A 16,645-nucleotide genomic window follows, 5' to 3' on the forward strand; every position below is an offset into this window, starting at 1 on the left:
ACTACGATAACAGCCCGGTGATGATAATTAAAATAACCGCCTGTAGGAAATAAAGGTATGAATCTGGCCGTGAACATGCCACATCATGCGTTCTCTGTTGACATTAATTTGACTGATTCATAAATCAGAGGCAGCAGCTGCACTGTGGGAACAGCTCTTCAAGAACAGAAAGAGGCCTTCAGGTCCTCATGCTGAAAGACGGGCTGCTGTCGGATAAACGTGACAGGAATGTGCTTGTAGTAAGAGTCCAAAAGTATCCCCGTGTGCGTGCGCATGCGCGTTGGCATGCATTAGTGAGAGCGAGGAACAACAGCCTGACTCCACTCGTGTGATCCGAGTTGCACGAGCCATTTCCAATTCACATTATTTCCCTCCAGGCAACGCGTCATTTTAAGTGTTGCGCAACGGCGCCATCTAGTGGCCGTTTGGCGGTAGTGAGCCCAACAATATGACGAACGTGCAAGGGCACGTGCAGCTCTCACGGCCGCAATACAGCTTGTTCACCAGTAGGGGGCCGGGACCAAGTATGCTACATGATTGGTTAGTGGGGGGTTCAACATAATGTATTAAAAATAGCAAACTTTTATACAATACTCCACACTCAGGAGTGGACAATTATTATTTAAATTAGTTATTTTATTTGTATTATTTGTATTTTATTATTTGTTATGCAATCTAGTCATTATTATCCTTATTTTCCCTTTTTTTTAACAAAATTGACAAAGAAAGTGACAATGAAAATACATATTAGGTTGTTGAAGACTACATTTATAAAGTGAGTAAACTTTAAAAAAGTGTTTTAAAAAAATATTTTTATAGTACGATTTAATAAAGATGCTCTGGCATTTAACGGGGCTCATGTACTCGTAACCAAGTACTTCTAATGAAGTACTTGTGCTTAACTTCTTGTGTTTCTACTTCTACCTTTCGAAGGCCCGAGGTTGTTATGAAGCGTTGTTGTGGAATAAACTCGACACATCGATGCAGAACAACAACCCGACGCGTCCGCATGTCACAATCAGTCTTCATCACGATCAGCACGTGTGCGTGAAGAGGAGTAGCTCTCTATTGTTCCTCAGCTGGAGATGCAGAATGAGGTCGCGCCCCAGCTGGACGCTCATGGAGGCTCACCTGACCACGTCCAGGTGCACAACGCCTGAGCTCCAATCAGGATGCAGCTGGAGCATGAAGAGGGGGAGGGGCAGGGGGGGGGGGGAGTCACTGAGGAGGAAAAGAGGATAAAAACCCACCGAGTTGTGAGAGATCGGATATGAAAACACTGAAATGAATGAATAAATATGTATTTATAACAAAAAGGAGTTAAAAGTTAATCAAAACATTGAAACTAAAATTTGACGTAAAAGAAAAATCTAAAGTACTGAAATAAATATGTTAATAGTTTTGATAAAACTTATTTTCATGAAGAAAGTGAATATCTTCACCGACATGTTGTTACTTTATTGTATTTAGATACGTGGTTCCACAAAAGGAATTTATTTAAATAAAATATATTTTTTAACGATAGAACAGTGATTTATAATTAGAATTTTAAATGAATATTAAATGTCCAGTGTACTAAAATGATTCAAGTATTTAATACTATTTATCTAGTCAGAACAGTAACAGACAGCATTTCATTGGTGGAATTATGAAGACATTTTAAATCTGTCAATAGAAAGTTAAATTATTATATTTTTTTAATTGAAGAAAATTTGCTTTGGAAATCTTTTTTTTTTTAAATTTAGTTCAAATAAATCTTGTTTTAATCAAACAGTTTAATTTGGGAAAAATGTCTCTAAATAAAAATAAAGTATAATTTAATATAAAAAATATATATAAATATAAAAACTCCATGTGTGAATTGTTCCTCGTATTCATCACAACAGCACCACTTCAGATTTTTTTCTTTTTTATTTGATTTGAGGGTTTTCAACAACTCACTTTTTAGGCAAAGAAAAAAAACAAAAAAAGGATAGTAATTTAGTAATAATATTACATGTTTTAGTTTTACAGAAAACAAAAAAGGACAAAAGGACCTAATAATAAACTATGTGTACATAACTGTGGCAACGAGGGAGCCGGTGATGATGTCACACCGACACAAACTCACCCCGACATGCCCTCACACACACACACACACACACACACACACACACACACAATACCAACGGTGAGGAAATAAATGATACTGGAGTAAAAAATAAAAATAAAAAAACAGCAAATAATCAATATATAATAAAATATAATACGAATTGTACAGTACACTGCGGTTATTTCTGTGGCGGTTTTTCCTTCTGCGGCTACGCCTCGTTAAAAAAGACTAAAGTAGTGAACATTAAAAACAAGGTTGACTCCTTTTCCGTTTCCTCCTTCCTTCACTTCAGCCTTTTGTGACAGACTAGACCTTTTGGTTTTTCTACTTTTACGCTGAAAAAGATGAATTTATCTTGAGGGCAGAAGTCATCTCGGTGTGTATATATATTTATATATATATATATATATAAAATAAAAAGAGAGATTCTCCCCTCGGGGGAACAGATGAGACACGCACAGCCAAGAGACACGACACGGGTTACCTGGGAAAATACACCTGGTACTATAAAGGTACCTCGCTGCTAGCCGCCTCCCACATGGAGGCTCCTAGAAACAATAGAAAAGAGGAGAGGAAACTGGATTAATGCGTCTTTTTCTTCTTCTTTTTTTATGGGGTGCTACTAAAACAAGGAGGAGTGGTTCTGATTTTCGGGTCTTTCGAAGTCCTCCGAACCACCGGCAGGGAGGGGGGGGGGTGCATGTACACAGATTAATCAGGGGGGGGGGGTGTTACGCTAAACCCCGTCCTCCTCCCATCTTGTTCAGTTAAAAACTCGCTCGATTCTTGGATTATTTAAAAAAAATAAAACATCAAAAACAATCTAGTCTAGAAAACTGTTTTTTTTCTTCTTCTTCTTCCACGTCACCGTTGTTGTTTACTGACTGTACTCGGTCAGAACCGTGGATCTCTCCGGCTGCACCAGAACCGGGGCGACCATCAGCTGGACCGGTGAATTGTCCGTGGCGCCGTGCGGCGGGGCCGACTCGGCCTTCGCCAGCGCCCAGCGGGCCGCGGCCCCGCCCCGGCAGCAGAACTTGTGGCGTGCGAGCAGCGCCGGGTTCCAGAAGCGGCGGCGGCACCGGCGGCACTGGAACGCCGCCTGCTTGAGGTGGCGCCCGCGGTGCCTCAGCGCCTTGAGCAGCGAGCCGGAGCGCCGGCCGCACGCCTGGCAGCGCAGGCGGGCGCGGCGCCCCGCGCTCCTCGCCGAGTGGCGCGCAGCGCGGTGCACCAGCAGGGCGCCCGGTAGGGCGAACGTGGCGCTGGGGCAGATGGGGCACGGGAAGCGCTTGATGGGGACCTCCATGGAGGTCAGCCCGGCGACGCGCACGGCACCGCCGCTCCACGACGTCACGCGCACGGCGCCGCCCTTCACCCGCAGCTGGGCCAGGATCTTCTGCTTCTTGATCTGCGCCTGCAGCCGGCCCCTCCTCCTCCTCAGCACCAGCAGCTTCCTGCGCGTGTCCTTACTCAGCGGCACGCCCACCAGCTTCCCGTCGCGCATGATGCTGTGGATCAGAATGCGCCGCTTCTTCTTCCGCGGCGTGCGGGTCGGCCCGGGGCGCTTCTGCTGGGTTTTTGAGCGGTCGTGAAAAGGGTGCTGCGGCTGCTGGTGTGGCGCTTGTTGTTGTTGTAGATGCGGCTGCTGTTGTTGCTGCTGGGCCGGGTTCCCCTGCTGCATGTGAGACGCCGCGGCGTAGCCGGCGCCCGACCCGGACTCGTAGAAGAGCGGCGAGTATCCGGGCGGCGGGGCCGGGCCGCCGCGCTGGGCGCCGCGCTCGATGCCGTGCTGCGACAGCTTGTGGCGCACCAGGCTGTTGGAGTAGGCGAAGGCTTTGCCGCACGCCTCGCAGCGGAACGACTTCTCCAGGCCGACGCCGCCGCCGTGCGCCGCCTGCTGGTGCGCCGTCAGGTGGAAGTAGTGGCGGAACGACTTCCAGCACACGGTGCAGGTGTAGAGCCGCGCCGACGGCGTGCCGGACGTCGGGGACTTCTCGCCCTGGGCGCACGGCGAGAAGTAGTCGGGGTTCCCCGAGGCGGCCGCCTGGGCGAGGGCGGCGGCGGCACCCTTGATCCGGCGGCCCTGGCCGTCGATCTCGCCCTTGCGGTGCAGCTTGCCGTGCCGCACCAGGCTCTGGGCGTAGGCGAACATCTTGCCGCACAGGTTGCACTTGTAGTTCTTCTGGCCCGAGTGCACCGTCAGGTGCTTGGTGAGGTGGAACGGCTCGCGGAACGTCTTGCCGCACACGTCGCAGGCGTGCGGCTTCTCGCCCGTGTGGACGCGGTCGTGGCGCCGCAGGGTCTCGGCCCGCCGGAAGCGCTTGCAGCAGATCTGGCAGCTGTACGGCCGCTCCGTGCCGTCGCCCGGCGGCGCGGGGCTCCGCCTTCTCCGGACGAGGTGGCCCGGGTCTCGCTTGTCCCGCGGCTTCCTCGGCCGCCGCGGCTTGGCGTGCGGCTGGCCGGGGTGGGTGAGCGGCACGGTGGCGCCGTTGGGCGACGGGCCGCCCATGTTACCGAACCCCAACCCGCCCAGCAGGCCTCCGATGATGTCCCGCCGCTCGCCCTCGCGGCCCTCCGTGTTGATGTCGCAGGAGGCGGCGGCGGCGGCGGCGATGGCCGACATGGCGCTGCTGGTGACCTCGTCCTCTGAATCGTCCAACAGGGAGGAGAGGGGGAGGTGTGGCTGCTGCTGCTGCTGCTGCGGCGGCGGCGGCGGGTGGTGGTGGTGGTGCGGCGGCGGCTGGCTCTGAGGGTGGGGGTGGAGGGTCGGAGCTAAAGGGGCCTTACGCAGCGTCTGGTTGCTCATGTCGCTCTCGGGCGAGTACAGCGAGGACTGCGACCGCCGGTAGTCGTCGTAGGCCGACGGACTCTGGTAGCGGTTTCTGGAATAATCCGTGGCGTACTTGTCGTTAGTCATTGCTGCCCCATCGTTTGGGATCACCTCCCTGCCGCCGCCGCCCATCTTACCGCCGCCGCTCGGGTTGGACCCGCCGCTGCCGCCGCCGCCGTTGACCCGGTTCTTCGAGGTCCGCGGCGGTTTGCCGCAGGCACCCGAGGCGGCGTGGTTGAGGAGGGACGTGCTCTCGCGGAAGCAGCGGCCGCACGCCGGGCAGCGAAAGGGCTTCTCGTCGTGGATCTTCTCGTGCCGGGTGAGCGACTCCCGCCGGTTGAAGGACTTCTGGCAGACGGCGCAGCCGAACGGCCGGTTCTGGGAGTGCGTGACGCTGTGCTGGATGAGGTGGCCCCTCTTCTTGAAGCGCTTGCCGCACTCGCCGCAGCAGAACACGCGCTCCGGGCTCGGCGAGTCGCAGTCCGACTTCCGGCTCTGGCTCTCCGGCGTCAGCCCGTGACTGCGGAGGTGGCGCCGCAGGCTGGAGAGGTGCGTGAAGGTCTTGCCGCACTCGCCGCAGTGGTAGAGCGGCTCCGGCTCCGGCCGGTCGGACGAAGCGGCGGCGCCGCGGCCGTCCGGGTTCGATTTAGACACCTGCTGGTTGCCGTTGGCCACGAGCACCGAGGTGGAGGTGGAGGAGGGCGGGGCGGACGAGGAGGAGGAGGAGGAGGAGGAGGAGGAGGAGACGGCGGAGGACGACTGCTGCGAGGACGACGACAGGTGGGAGGAGTGCGGCGGATCGCTCCCGATGCCGCTTATGCCAACGCCCCCGGAGGCTCCGCCCACGAGGCCCGACGAGGAGCTTTGGCAGTTACCGCCGCCGCCGCCGTGACTCTGACTGCTAGTTTCCGACTTCCTCTGCGGCAGGTAGCCCGCCATCGCCTTCTTCCTCCTGCTGCCGCCGCTCGAGGCCGACGACGACGAGCTGTCGCCGGTCTTGGCGTCGTCCTTGGAGAGCGACATTTGCAGCGGCAGCGGCAGCGGGAGGCCCGCCTCCTGCTGCATGAGCGACGCCAGCTGGTTGGAGGAGAGCACCGGGATGCCCTGGAAGTCAAAGCCGCCCAGCGGGGGGGGCTGGGGGGCCGGGTGGAGCGGGTGGTGGGCGTGGCCGTGCGGGTTAGATAAGGCCTGGGGCTGCTGCTGCTGCTGCTGCTGCTGAGGGGGCGGAGCCGCGTGGCCGTGCGAGGAGTGGAGCGCCGGGGGAGGAGCCAGGGCCGAGTTTGACTCGGAGCCGGGGCCCAGGCCCAGGCCCAGGTGGTTGTGCGTGCCCTGCTGCACGAGGAACTGCTCCAGGCTGCTGTTGGTGGGAACGCCGGACAGGAAGTACTGGTTGGCGGCGAGCATGCAGCTGAACTGCTGGTGGAGGCTGCGGGGGTCCGACTGGCCGACGAGGGGGACCGCGGTGCCGCCGGAGGGGTTGTTGGAGGCGGAGGAGGCGGAGGAGGTGGAGGGAGAGGGAGCTGAGGAGGCGGGGCCGGAGGAGGGCTGCGGGACGGAGAGACCCGGGTGCAGCAGCGGGGGCGGCGGCGGCGCGGGCGCGACGACCCCGCCGATAACCCCCGCGCCGCCGCCGCCGCTCCCGCCAAAGTCAAAGCGGCCCATCCCCGAGTGGAGCTGCTCCTGAGCCAGCGCCGCCTCGGCCGGGTGGAACGGCCGCAGGAACTGAGGGTAGCCCGAGCCGCCGCCGCCGCCGCCGCCGCTCATCTTGCTGGACTTCCTGGAGCCGTGGGACGAGGACGACGACTGGCTCTGGTGGGAGATGGACGGCGGCGGGGGAGGGGCGCTCATCTTGGCGAACAGCGACGACGAGTCGGCGAAGGCGTTGCTCCGGGAGCTCTGCAGGGGCCCGAGGCCGAGGCCCGACAGGAGGCCCCCGGAGCCGTCCGCCGAGGGCGGGTGCTGCTGCTGCAGCTGCTGCTGGTGCTGCAGCTGCACCTGCTGCTGGTGGCTCAGCTGGCGCTCCAGGCCCAGCCCCTTGAACTGGTGCGCCTGGTGGCCGCTCAGCATCTCCAGGATGTCCATGGGGTATTTGCTGAACTGGAACATCGTCAGAGGTCGTCCGGACAGCCGAGAGTCCGACAAACCGGCTCGTAATCCGACGGGAAGCCGACGCTCTTTTGATTTGGTCGCACCACGTCAGAATCTCCAGAACCTCTCGGCGCCTCCAGGTGCTCCCGTGGGACGTTGCGTGTAGAGATGTTCAAAAAGTTCAAAAATAGGCAAAGCTACAACTCATACAGAAAGATGAAGAGTCGCTCGTGTTTCTTGAGTCTTCCATCGTCGTGTTCTCCTCCCGTGAAGTCGAGTGCGTCCGTTGTTCCCGTGGAGGAAGAGCCGCAGCGTCGCCTCACGGAGTGATTCAGACCGCCTGGAGGAAGAGGAGAAACGACGAAGGTCAGTTAGTGAGTCCATTCTTTAGATCACATCATATTACATCACATGTCATTTACAATAAGTGAATCCACCATGAGGACAAACTCAGAACTACAAGAATCAAGAAAGCCAAACTACAAAAATACCAGTAGTAATACCATGAGTAATAATTTAAGTAATACCATAAGTAATATCATAATACTAGAGATGCACCGATCAGGTTTTTGGTGCCGATCACATACAAAAGTCTGACTTATTTTTATAAACTCTTCCTTGGTCCAGTAAAAATGCTTTAATGTTAACATAATTTAAGCTAAATCTCAGAAACGATCTATAAAGATACAAAATCAGTTCATGGTTTACTTTTATATGTTAGTGTATGATTTGTCGACGGATGTTGTTTCACGTGGTTCTTTCCGCTAATTTTGCAAAACCGGATGTTGTCACGTAAATCCTTCCGCTAACTTTATCAAAACCCTCGCGCGCTCCCGATCGAATGTGTTTACCGTCAACATCAGTCTCTAGGGGCAGACATGTGAGAGTCGGCTGAGTTGACCCAGTGATTCAACTCGGGGGACGGCGACGCCGCTCGGTGCGTGAGGATCCCCTCTGACCTCTGCCGGGTGCATCGTCTCCGTTGCGGTGCGCCGCGATTGAAACGTCTCTGATAATTGTTCTCGCAGATGTTACGTCATCTGATCGGCCGTTTTGAGAACACCGATCAAAACCGATAATGGGAATATCGGCCCTACATAATACTATAAGTAATACTATAAGTAATCCATCCATCCATCCATTCTCATCCGCTTATTGGGTCGGGGGGCAGCAGACCCAGCAGGTTGACCTAGACTTCCCTCTCGCCCGCAACATTTTCCAGCTCATTCTGGGGGATCCCGAGGCGTTCCCAGGCCAGCTGGGAGATGTAATCCCTCCAGCGTGTCCTGGGTCTTCCCCGGGGTCTCCTCCCAGTTGGAGGTGCCTGGAAAACCTCTAACGGGAGGCGTCCAGGAGGCGTCCGAATCAGATGCCCGAACCACCTCAGCTGACTCCTTTCGATGCGAAGGAGCAGCGGCTCGACTCCAAGCTCCCTCCTGATGTCCGAGCGCCTTACCCTCTAAGGCTGAGCCCGGCCACCCTACGGAGGAAACTCATTTTGGCCGCTTGTATTCGCGACCTCGTTCTTTCGGTCACTACCCAAACTTCGTGACCATAGGTGAGGATTGGAACGTAGACCGACCAGTATATTGAGAGCTTCGCCTTTCAGCTCAGCTCTCTCTTCACCAAGACAGACCGGTACAGCGCCTGTTTTACTGCTGCACCGATCTGCCTGTCGATCTCCCGCTCCATCTTACCCTCACTCGTGAACAAGACCCCGAGATACTTGAACTCCTTCGCTTGGGGCACTCTGTCCCCACCTGGAGGGAGCAATCCACCGGTTTCCGGCAGAGCACCATGGCCTCAGATTTGGCGGTGCTGACTCTCATCCCTGCCGCTTCACACTCGGCAGCAAAATGCCCCAGTGAGTGCCGGAGGTCATGGTCTGAGGATGCCAACAGGACCACATCATCTGCCAACAGAAGAGAGGCGATCCCAAGACCCCCAAACCTGACCTGCTCCACCCCCAGGCTGCGCCTAGATATCCTGTCCATGAAAATCACAAACAGGACCGGTGATAAAGGGCAGCCCTGGCGGAGACCAACACCCACCGGGAACGTGTCTGACTTACTGCCGAGGATGCGAACACAGCTCCTACTGCAGGCGTACAGAGACCGGATAGCCCGTAGCAACGGGTCCGGAACCCCATACCCCCGCAGCACCCCCCACAACAATTCCCGAGGGACCCGGTCGAAAGCCTTCTCCAAGTCTACAAAGCACATGAAGACTGGTTGGGCAAACTCCCAGGACCCCTCGAGGACCCTTGCGAGGGTGAAGAGCTGGTCCACAGTTCCACGACCGGGACGGAATCCGCACTGCTGGTCTTGAATCTGAGGTTCGACCAGCGGTCGGAGCCTCCTTTCCAGTACCCTGGCATAAACTTTCCCAGGGAGGCTGAGGAGTGTGATCCCACGATAGTTCGAGCACACTTTCCGGTAGGGCTGCAACAACGAATCGATAAAATGGATAAAAATCGATTATTAAAATAGTTGCCAACGAATTTCATTATCGATTCGTTGTGTCGCGCGATTATTACGGCGCTCAATAAGTCACGGAGTATAAACAAAGTTGAGTTGAGCGCAGAGCGGCGCAGGAGAAACAATAGCGGAGGGAGAGCCAATCAGCGCTGAGCTGCTCCTCTGTTGATGAATCTAATTGGCTGCTGCTGCTCACGTGGCGCTGGATGCGGAAGTCATTCACGTAGTCGGAGACATTCACGGAGCTAAGTGCGCCTCCGGGTGACGTTATGAACCCAGACACCAGGGCGCTACATGTCACGACGTGTGAGCATTTCCACAAGAGTATAACGTAGAAAACGTGGTTATTTATTCCGTGGCGGATAGCGGAAAATATTTTTCCACGTTGAAAGGCAACGGAGATAAGCCACGACTCGCTGTGAGCGCTGCGCGTGCAGACAACATTTAATGGAGCGAAGCAGCGCGTGTGCTCTGATCGCTCTTTTAATGAAGTATTGATACTAAAAATATGCTAAATCACATCGTTTTTAACGTACGGGTACTTTGTTAGTATCGCTGCACCGTGACAGCAGCAGATGTAGCGGACTAACATTCAAGCTAACCTAACTTCCCAAACGCTGTCGACATCTGAACGCTGATTGGCCGAGACTCGACACGTCGCATCAAAGATGTTTTATTGCTTAGAGCACCACTTCACATTTTTTCCGCGTCTCACTGCAATCTCAACGGCAGCGGGCCAGGTGAAAAGAATAATAACTCGGAACGCGTCTCTGATATTGTTCAGGGGGCGGGGCCACATGGGGACCACTGCTCAGGAGAGGAAAGCTGTCAGTCTGTTTGTGACGGTTCATCACCATGGTGACCAGTGAACAGGTTCATCACCATGGTGACCAGTGGGTCTCCAGGACCTTTCCATGACTTTAAACCACATTTCCATGATTAAACATTTTGTGAAAACTCTGTCTATACGTGACAAAGTGAGAAGATGTAGTGTTTAAACTAACAATGAGAATTCCAAAGCATACCGTATATATACCGTGTAAATTCACATTTGAATAAAACAAATTTGCATTACTTTTCCAAATATTTTGGGATTTTATTTTTTCAATTACTTTTCTAGGCCTGCTAATAGCCATTTAAAAATTCCATGACCGTACGGACCCTGTTTTGAATAAAGGGTTGAAAATGAATGTTTTTGTATCCGATTAATCGATAAAATAATCAACCGAATAATCGATTATCAAAATAATCGTTAGTTGCAGCCCTACTCTTCGGTCCCCCTTTTTTAAAATGGGAACCACCACCCCGGTCTGCCAGTCCAAGGGCACTGTTCCTGACCCCCACGCGACATTGAAGAGGCGTGTCAGCCAAGACAGCCCAACAATGTCCAGCGCTTTGAGCATCTCAGGGCGGATCTCATCCACCCCCGACGCCTTGCCACCAAGGAGCTTTTTAACAACCTTAGCGGCCTCTGCCAGGGATATTGGTGCGACCCCCCCCCAAGTCTACAGGCACTGCCACCTCTAGAGGGGACATGTTGGTCGGATTTAGGAGTTCCTCAAAGTGTTCTTTCCACCGTCTGACGATGTCCCCCGTCCGGGTCAGCAGCTCCCCCCCCACGCTGAGAACAGCCTGGGGTAGACCCTGCTTTCCCTTCCTGAGCCGTCGGACGGTTTGCCAGAACCTCTTTGAGGCCGACCGAAAGTCCTTCTCCATGGCCTCCCCGAACTCCTCCCATGCCCGAGTTTTTGCATCCGCGACCACCGCAGCTGCAGCCCTTCTGGCCTGCCGGTACCTGTCAGCTGCTTCAGGAGACCCCTGGGCCAGCCAGGCCCGGTAGGCCTCCTTCAGCTTGACGGCTTCCCTGACCCCCGGTGTCCACCACCGGGTTCTTGGGTTGCCGCCGCGACAGGCACCGATGACCTTCCGACCACAGCTCCTGTCGGCCGCTTCCACAAGAGAGGCTTTGAACATGGTCCACTCGGATTGCATGTCCCCAACCTCCCTCGGGATGTGTGAGAAGTTCATCCGGAGGTGGGAGTTGAAGACCTCCCGGACAGTGTCCTCAACCAGACGTTCCCAGTTCACCCGCACTACACGTTTGGGCTTGCCAGGTCTCTCTCGGACCGGTACAACGCCTGTTTTACTGCTGCAGCTGCACCAATCCGCCTGTCGATCTCCCGCTCCATCTTACCCTCACTCGTGAACAAGACCCAGAGATACTTGAACTCCTTCGCTTGGGGCAGGCACTCTGTCCCCACCTGGAGGGAGCAATCCACCGGTTTCCGGCAGAGCACCATGGCCTCAGATTTGGCGGTGCTGACTCTCATCCCTGCCGCCATCTGATCCAACTCACCACCAGGTGGTGATCAGTTGACAGCTCTGCTCCTCTCTTCACCCGAGTGTCCAAGACATACGGCCGCAGATCAGATACGATTATAAAGTCGATCATCGATCTCCGGCCTAAGGTGTTGTGGTACCAAGTACACTTATGAACCACCTTATGTTCGAACATGGTGTTCGTTATAGACAAGCCGTGGCTAGCACAGAAGTCCAATAACAGAACACCGCTCGGGTTCAGATCGGGCAAGCCGTTCCTCCCAATCACTCCCCGCCAGGTTTCTCTGTCATTGTCCCAGGAGAACTATGGAGTCGGCAGGCGGTGCCCTCTCCAGGACCCCTCCCACCGACTCCAAGAAGGCCGGATACTCTGAACTGCGGTTTGGTGCATAAGCACAAACCACAGTCAGAGCCTTACTCCCCAACCTGTAGGCGCCCCTCTCGTTCTCCGGGGAAAACTCCAACACAGCAGCGCTCAGCCGGGGGCTTGTGAGTATCCCCACTCCCGCCCGGCGCCTCTCACCCTGGGCATCTCCAGAAAAGAAGAGAGTCCAACCCTCCTCCAGGAGCTTGGTTCCAGAGCCAGCGCTGTGCGTGGAGGTGAGCCCAACTAGATCTAGTTGGTACTGCTCCACCTCCCGCACCAGCTCTGGCTCCTTCCCTGCTAGCGAGGTGACGTTCCACGTCCCTAGAGCTAGTCTATGCCGCCCGGTCTACATAGCACCCGACCCCGATGATTGTCCCTGCGGGTGGTGGGTCCACAGGGTTGCTGCTCCATGTTGTTTCTTCGGGCTGAGCCCTCCTGGGTCTGGCTCCGAGAGGGTGCCCCGGTTTCCCTTGTCCGGGCGAGGTAGCTGAAGACCGTGTGCTGCTATTCATCAGGGTTTTTGAACCGCTCTTAGTCTAGACTCTCACCCGAGACCTGTTTGCCTTGGGGGACCCTACCAGGGGCTAATGCCCCAAACAACATAGCTCCCAGGATCACTGAGCCTCTCAAACTCCTCCACCACGTTAAGGTGGCGATTCACGGAGGAGCTATAAGTAATACTCGTAGTAATACATAAATTAGGTTGAAACTAAATGAGGCTCAAAATGCCACCGGAGGGCCGTCTCCACACACACACACACACACACACACACACACACACACACACACACACACACACACACACACACACACACACACACACACACACACACACACACACACACACACACACACACACACACACACACACACACACACACACACACACACACACACACACACACACACACACTCTAGAGGTTTACGTAATAAATTAACTTTAATCGATTATATCCGTTAACTTTTCACCGTTGTAGGACGTCTAGAGCGTTAACGGATTCCCTGTTAAATCTTTGTATTTCTTAACGAGCGGTCAGAAATAAAGAGAAATGTTCTGCTAATAAAACACCAGATGAGTTTCTGCGACTGCAATGTTTAGCCTAAACAAGATTTTTAAAAGAGATATATATATATATATATACACACACACACACACACACACTATTGTTAGAAATGAGAAAACATTTTTTACGAAGATCACATTAAATGAGTCATAAATACTCTCCATAGTTAATATGTAGATGACTATTCTCTGGTGTTTAGTGAAGTCTCTACAGAGGTGTGTAGCGGCCCATCTCCAGTGTTCTGATGGTACATTGTGTTATCGCCTTAGAAGACTAGCAGAGGGGCAGAAAAACCTTTAAACCCTTTTTATGTGAGCGCAGCTGAAAACAGTTATGCTGGTAAGCGAAGCTATAAAACTGGCCTTCTTTTGAGCCACAAGAAGAACAACATTAATATTTACAATATAAATCATTATTTATAACCGTTTCAATGTCTTGACTAGATTTTATACTCATTCTGAAATTAATTTAATAAATTAAAGTGTGAGTTTTCATGGAAAACACAAAATTGTCTGGCTGACCCCAAACTTTTGAATGCAACATGGCATGAACCTCGACTTGAGAGTCAAATCTGCAGTTTGTGCTCAAATAAAACAAAGTTTTGATCGATCAACAGTTTTTATCATCTCCTCAGGCTGAACGCCGCGAATTATTTTTGCAAAAGATTTAAAAAACACACAAGGCATAACATGCAAGACGTAAAGCGCCGCCTTGGTCTTTCACGGTAGACGACCTGGAGCTTTTTCCTCTTCCCGACTCAAATAATCAGATCCACACGTGTGACCGTGTGACTGTCGGACTCAGCGATGCGTCTCGCTCTCTTCTGTTGGCTTCACGCTCCGTTCTGACCTTCATCTCAGAGGACTCGCCCTGAACTACTCTCTCTCCCCGAGACGGAAACCAGAGCACCAAACATCCGCGCGTGTGTGTGTGTGTGTGTGTGTGTAGTGTCACATCTACGAACATTCATATACAGAGGCAATTATAAATAATAGCAATAATCACAGAAAATAAAGCCGTTTTACCCCCTCGAACCATATTAACTGCTTGTGTTCCTCGCAGAAAACTATATATTAAAAAAAAAAATTTAAGGACCGCAATTCAAACTTTTGCTGCTGTCCATTTACTTAGTGCAAAAGCACAGAATTTTAGGGTTTTAACCAATTTGTTGCGGCATTAAAAACACAAAAAAAAGGTTTACACGTCAAATTTTCATTTAAAAAGATGTTGTACAAGTTGCCGGCGTTATATTTATTATCTTAATAAGAAATAATACGAAATGATTCTATCTGTAAAAAGGAAAAGTTAGGAAAACACAGTTTAAGTCAAGAATGATATTATAAAAGACAATTGTCTCTGGCAGGTTATTAAATATTAATATCCGATGTCCCAGAAATCTAATGACACAAAAAAAAAATCAAGAGCTGTCGAGTCGTCATGTGAAATTAAGTTCTCAAAAGGGATAAAAATGCAATAATAATAATATATTTGCAAACTATTTTCTTGATAAGTGTCACTTATTCAAACAAGTACCTGAATGACGAACAAGTACTTGGATCAGTACACGAGAGATGCTCCTGCAGTGATTACTTCAGATATACAGAAATCTAATGTAAAGTAAAATAAAGTATGAGATACTGCAAAGGAACTCAACAGGGATTATAGTGCAACAATAATAATAACTGTAATAATACATTTCCGATTTATTAACTTTTCACATATTTACATGTTGAATTCAACAAGTGACTTATATGAAGTATAAGTACTCTCCCTACACACACACACACACACACACTAAAGTAGAATGCAACTTTTAAGAAATATGGCAAAAAGAAATGTACAATAAAAAATCTTTGAGAATAACTTTTTACACACATCAGTTTAGTCTACTAATTGCATGTTTCCCTTCTTCTTCTTCATCATCATCATCATCATACAGGCCGATCCATAAGTCTAGAGCCCCCCGCAGGACCGCAGCTTGAGGCCGACCGACTGAAAAAGACGTGCCGAAGAACGAGACGGTTCGCCGGATACAAACGACCGTCACCGCTCGGACCCGGGCGGTTGTAGCATAGCATCCGAGCTAACTTAACGGCCGACCGAATGACAAATAATGTTGCACAAACAGACGTGAAACCGCGTGATTGTGTGCCCCGTTTAACGGACACAAACATACAAAAAAGGTGTTTAAATTAAGTAAAATCCAGTTTTAATACTTCTGAGTGTTAATAAGCTGATAAATGAGGTATTCCGGTTTACATGGCGTAACGGTAGATGAGCGAACTAGCTCGGCAGCTAGCAAATTAGCCAACAGCCGGGCTTTTTGTTTGTTTGTTTTTATTGTTAGTTTATTTATTTATTTATTTTGTTGTTTTTACCTTAAGGCATACGACGGTTATGTGTGTGTGCACAAAGCTCATAACACGGGAGGGGGAGCGGGGAGTGCGCCGAGAGAGAGCGGGGGTACCTGCTAACCCGTCGGGTTCGGGGCCTTGTTCTTCACCCGTGGAGAAACGCTGCGGAAGGCCCGTTTCTCCATCGGCTGCTGCTCCACACAGAAACTAGTTCCGCCGGTCCGGTCCGGTCCGGTTGTCTGCCGCCAACTGGTCTCGCTGCTCCGCTTCACCGAGTGGAGTGAAAGAAAGGAAGGAGAACAGAAAAAAACACACACACAACAACCAGCGCCCTTTTGTTTTGTTTCCGTCGTGTTTTCCCTCTTTTCTCCTCGCTCGGCTGTTTTCCGCCCCGTGTCAGACGTCGCTGTCCCCCCCCTCCTCCTCCTCCCCTCCGCTGTGGAGACGACGGATCCCTCCGATGCTGCTCGCGGTGAAATGGTAGTTTCCTGTCCGCATAATGGTTCCGGGGTAGAGAGCCCGAGCACAGGTCGGTCTGTCCGGGGCTGGAGCCGGAGAAAGGTCGGTCTGTCCGGGGCTGGAGCCGGAGAAAGGTCGGTCTGTCCGGGGCTGGAGCCGGAGAAAGGTCGGTCTGTCCGGGGGCGACCACACCGCCCAGAAAAAAAAGAAGAAAAAAAACACCACCTCTTTTGCACCTTCAGTTTGCACAAAAATATGGATTCAATCCAGCAGGACCCTCATGAATAAATACACCGTGTGTACGCTACGGGTTTGCACGAGCGCGTGTGCGTGTTCATTCCATTCAAAAATATATATCACAGAGTGCATTCTGGTGTGTGTGTGTGTGTGTGTGTGTGTGTGTGTGTGTGTGTGTGTGTGTGTGTGTGTGTGTGTGTGTGTGTGTGTGTGTGTGTGTGTGTGTGTGTGTGTGTGTGTGTGTGTGTGTGAAATGTTAATGAGTCAATTAAGGGATATCATTACGGCGCATGCTGCATAACATTACAAGGTGTGTGTGTGTGTGTGTGTCGCTGTT

The 16,645-nt window shown here is 52.2% G+C and overlaps 1 protein-coding gene across 2 annotated transcripts; it reads right to left on the reverse strand.

The window, feature by feature from the left end:
- Nucleotides 1-1,892: 1,892 nt before the first annotated feature.
- LOC130201573 (zinc finger protein 865-like) lies at nucleotides 1,893-16,404 on the reverse strand. 2 transcript variants are annotated; one of them, XM_056426745.1, is made up of 3 exons: nucleotides 15,726-16,404; nucleotides 14,792-14,865; nucleotides 1,893-7,350 (listed from the first exon to the last, which is right to left on the reverse strand). In XM_056426745.1, the coding sequence occupies exon 3, from the start codon at nucleotides 7,026-7,028 to the stop codon at nucleotides 2,970-2,972; it is 4,059 nt and encodes a 1,352-aa protein (XP_056282720.1). In that variant the 5' UTR covers nucleotides 7,029-7,350; nucleotides 14,792-14,865; nucleotides 15,726-16,404; the 3' UTR covers nucleotides 1,893-2,969. The 2 variants fall into 2 exon arrangements, with proteins under 2 accessions (XP_056282720.1, XP_056282648.1); XM_056426673.1 differs by lacking the exon at nucleotides 14,792-14,865.
- Nucleotides 16,405-16,645: the final 241 nt, after the last annotated feature.

Source organism: Pseudoliparis swirei, chromosome 1 (assembly GCF_029220125.1).
Source record: "Pseudoliparis swirei isolate HS2019 ecotype Mariana Trench chromosome 1, NWPU_hadal_v1, whole genome shotgun sequence".
Lineage (NCBI taxonomy): Eukaryota > Metazoa > Chordata > Actinopteri > Perciformes > Liparidae > Pseudoliparis > Pseudoliparis swirei.

Bases quoted from the DNA above. Each gene is read 5' to 3' on its own strand.
- LOC130201573 (XM_056426673.1), bottom strand. From the start codon at position 7,028: ATGTTCCAGTTCAGCAAATACCCCATGGACATCCTGGAGATGCTGAGC.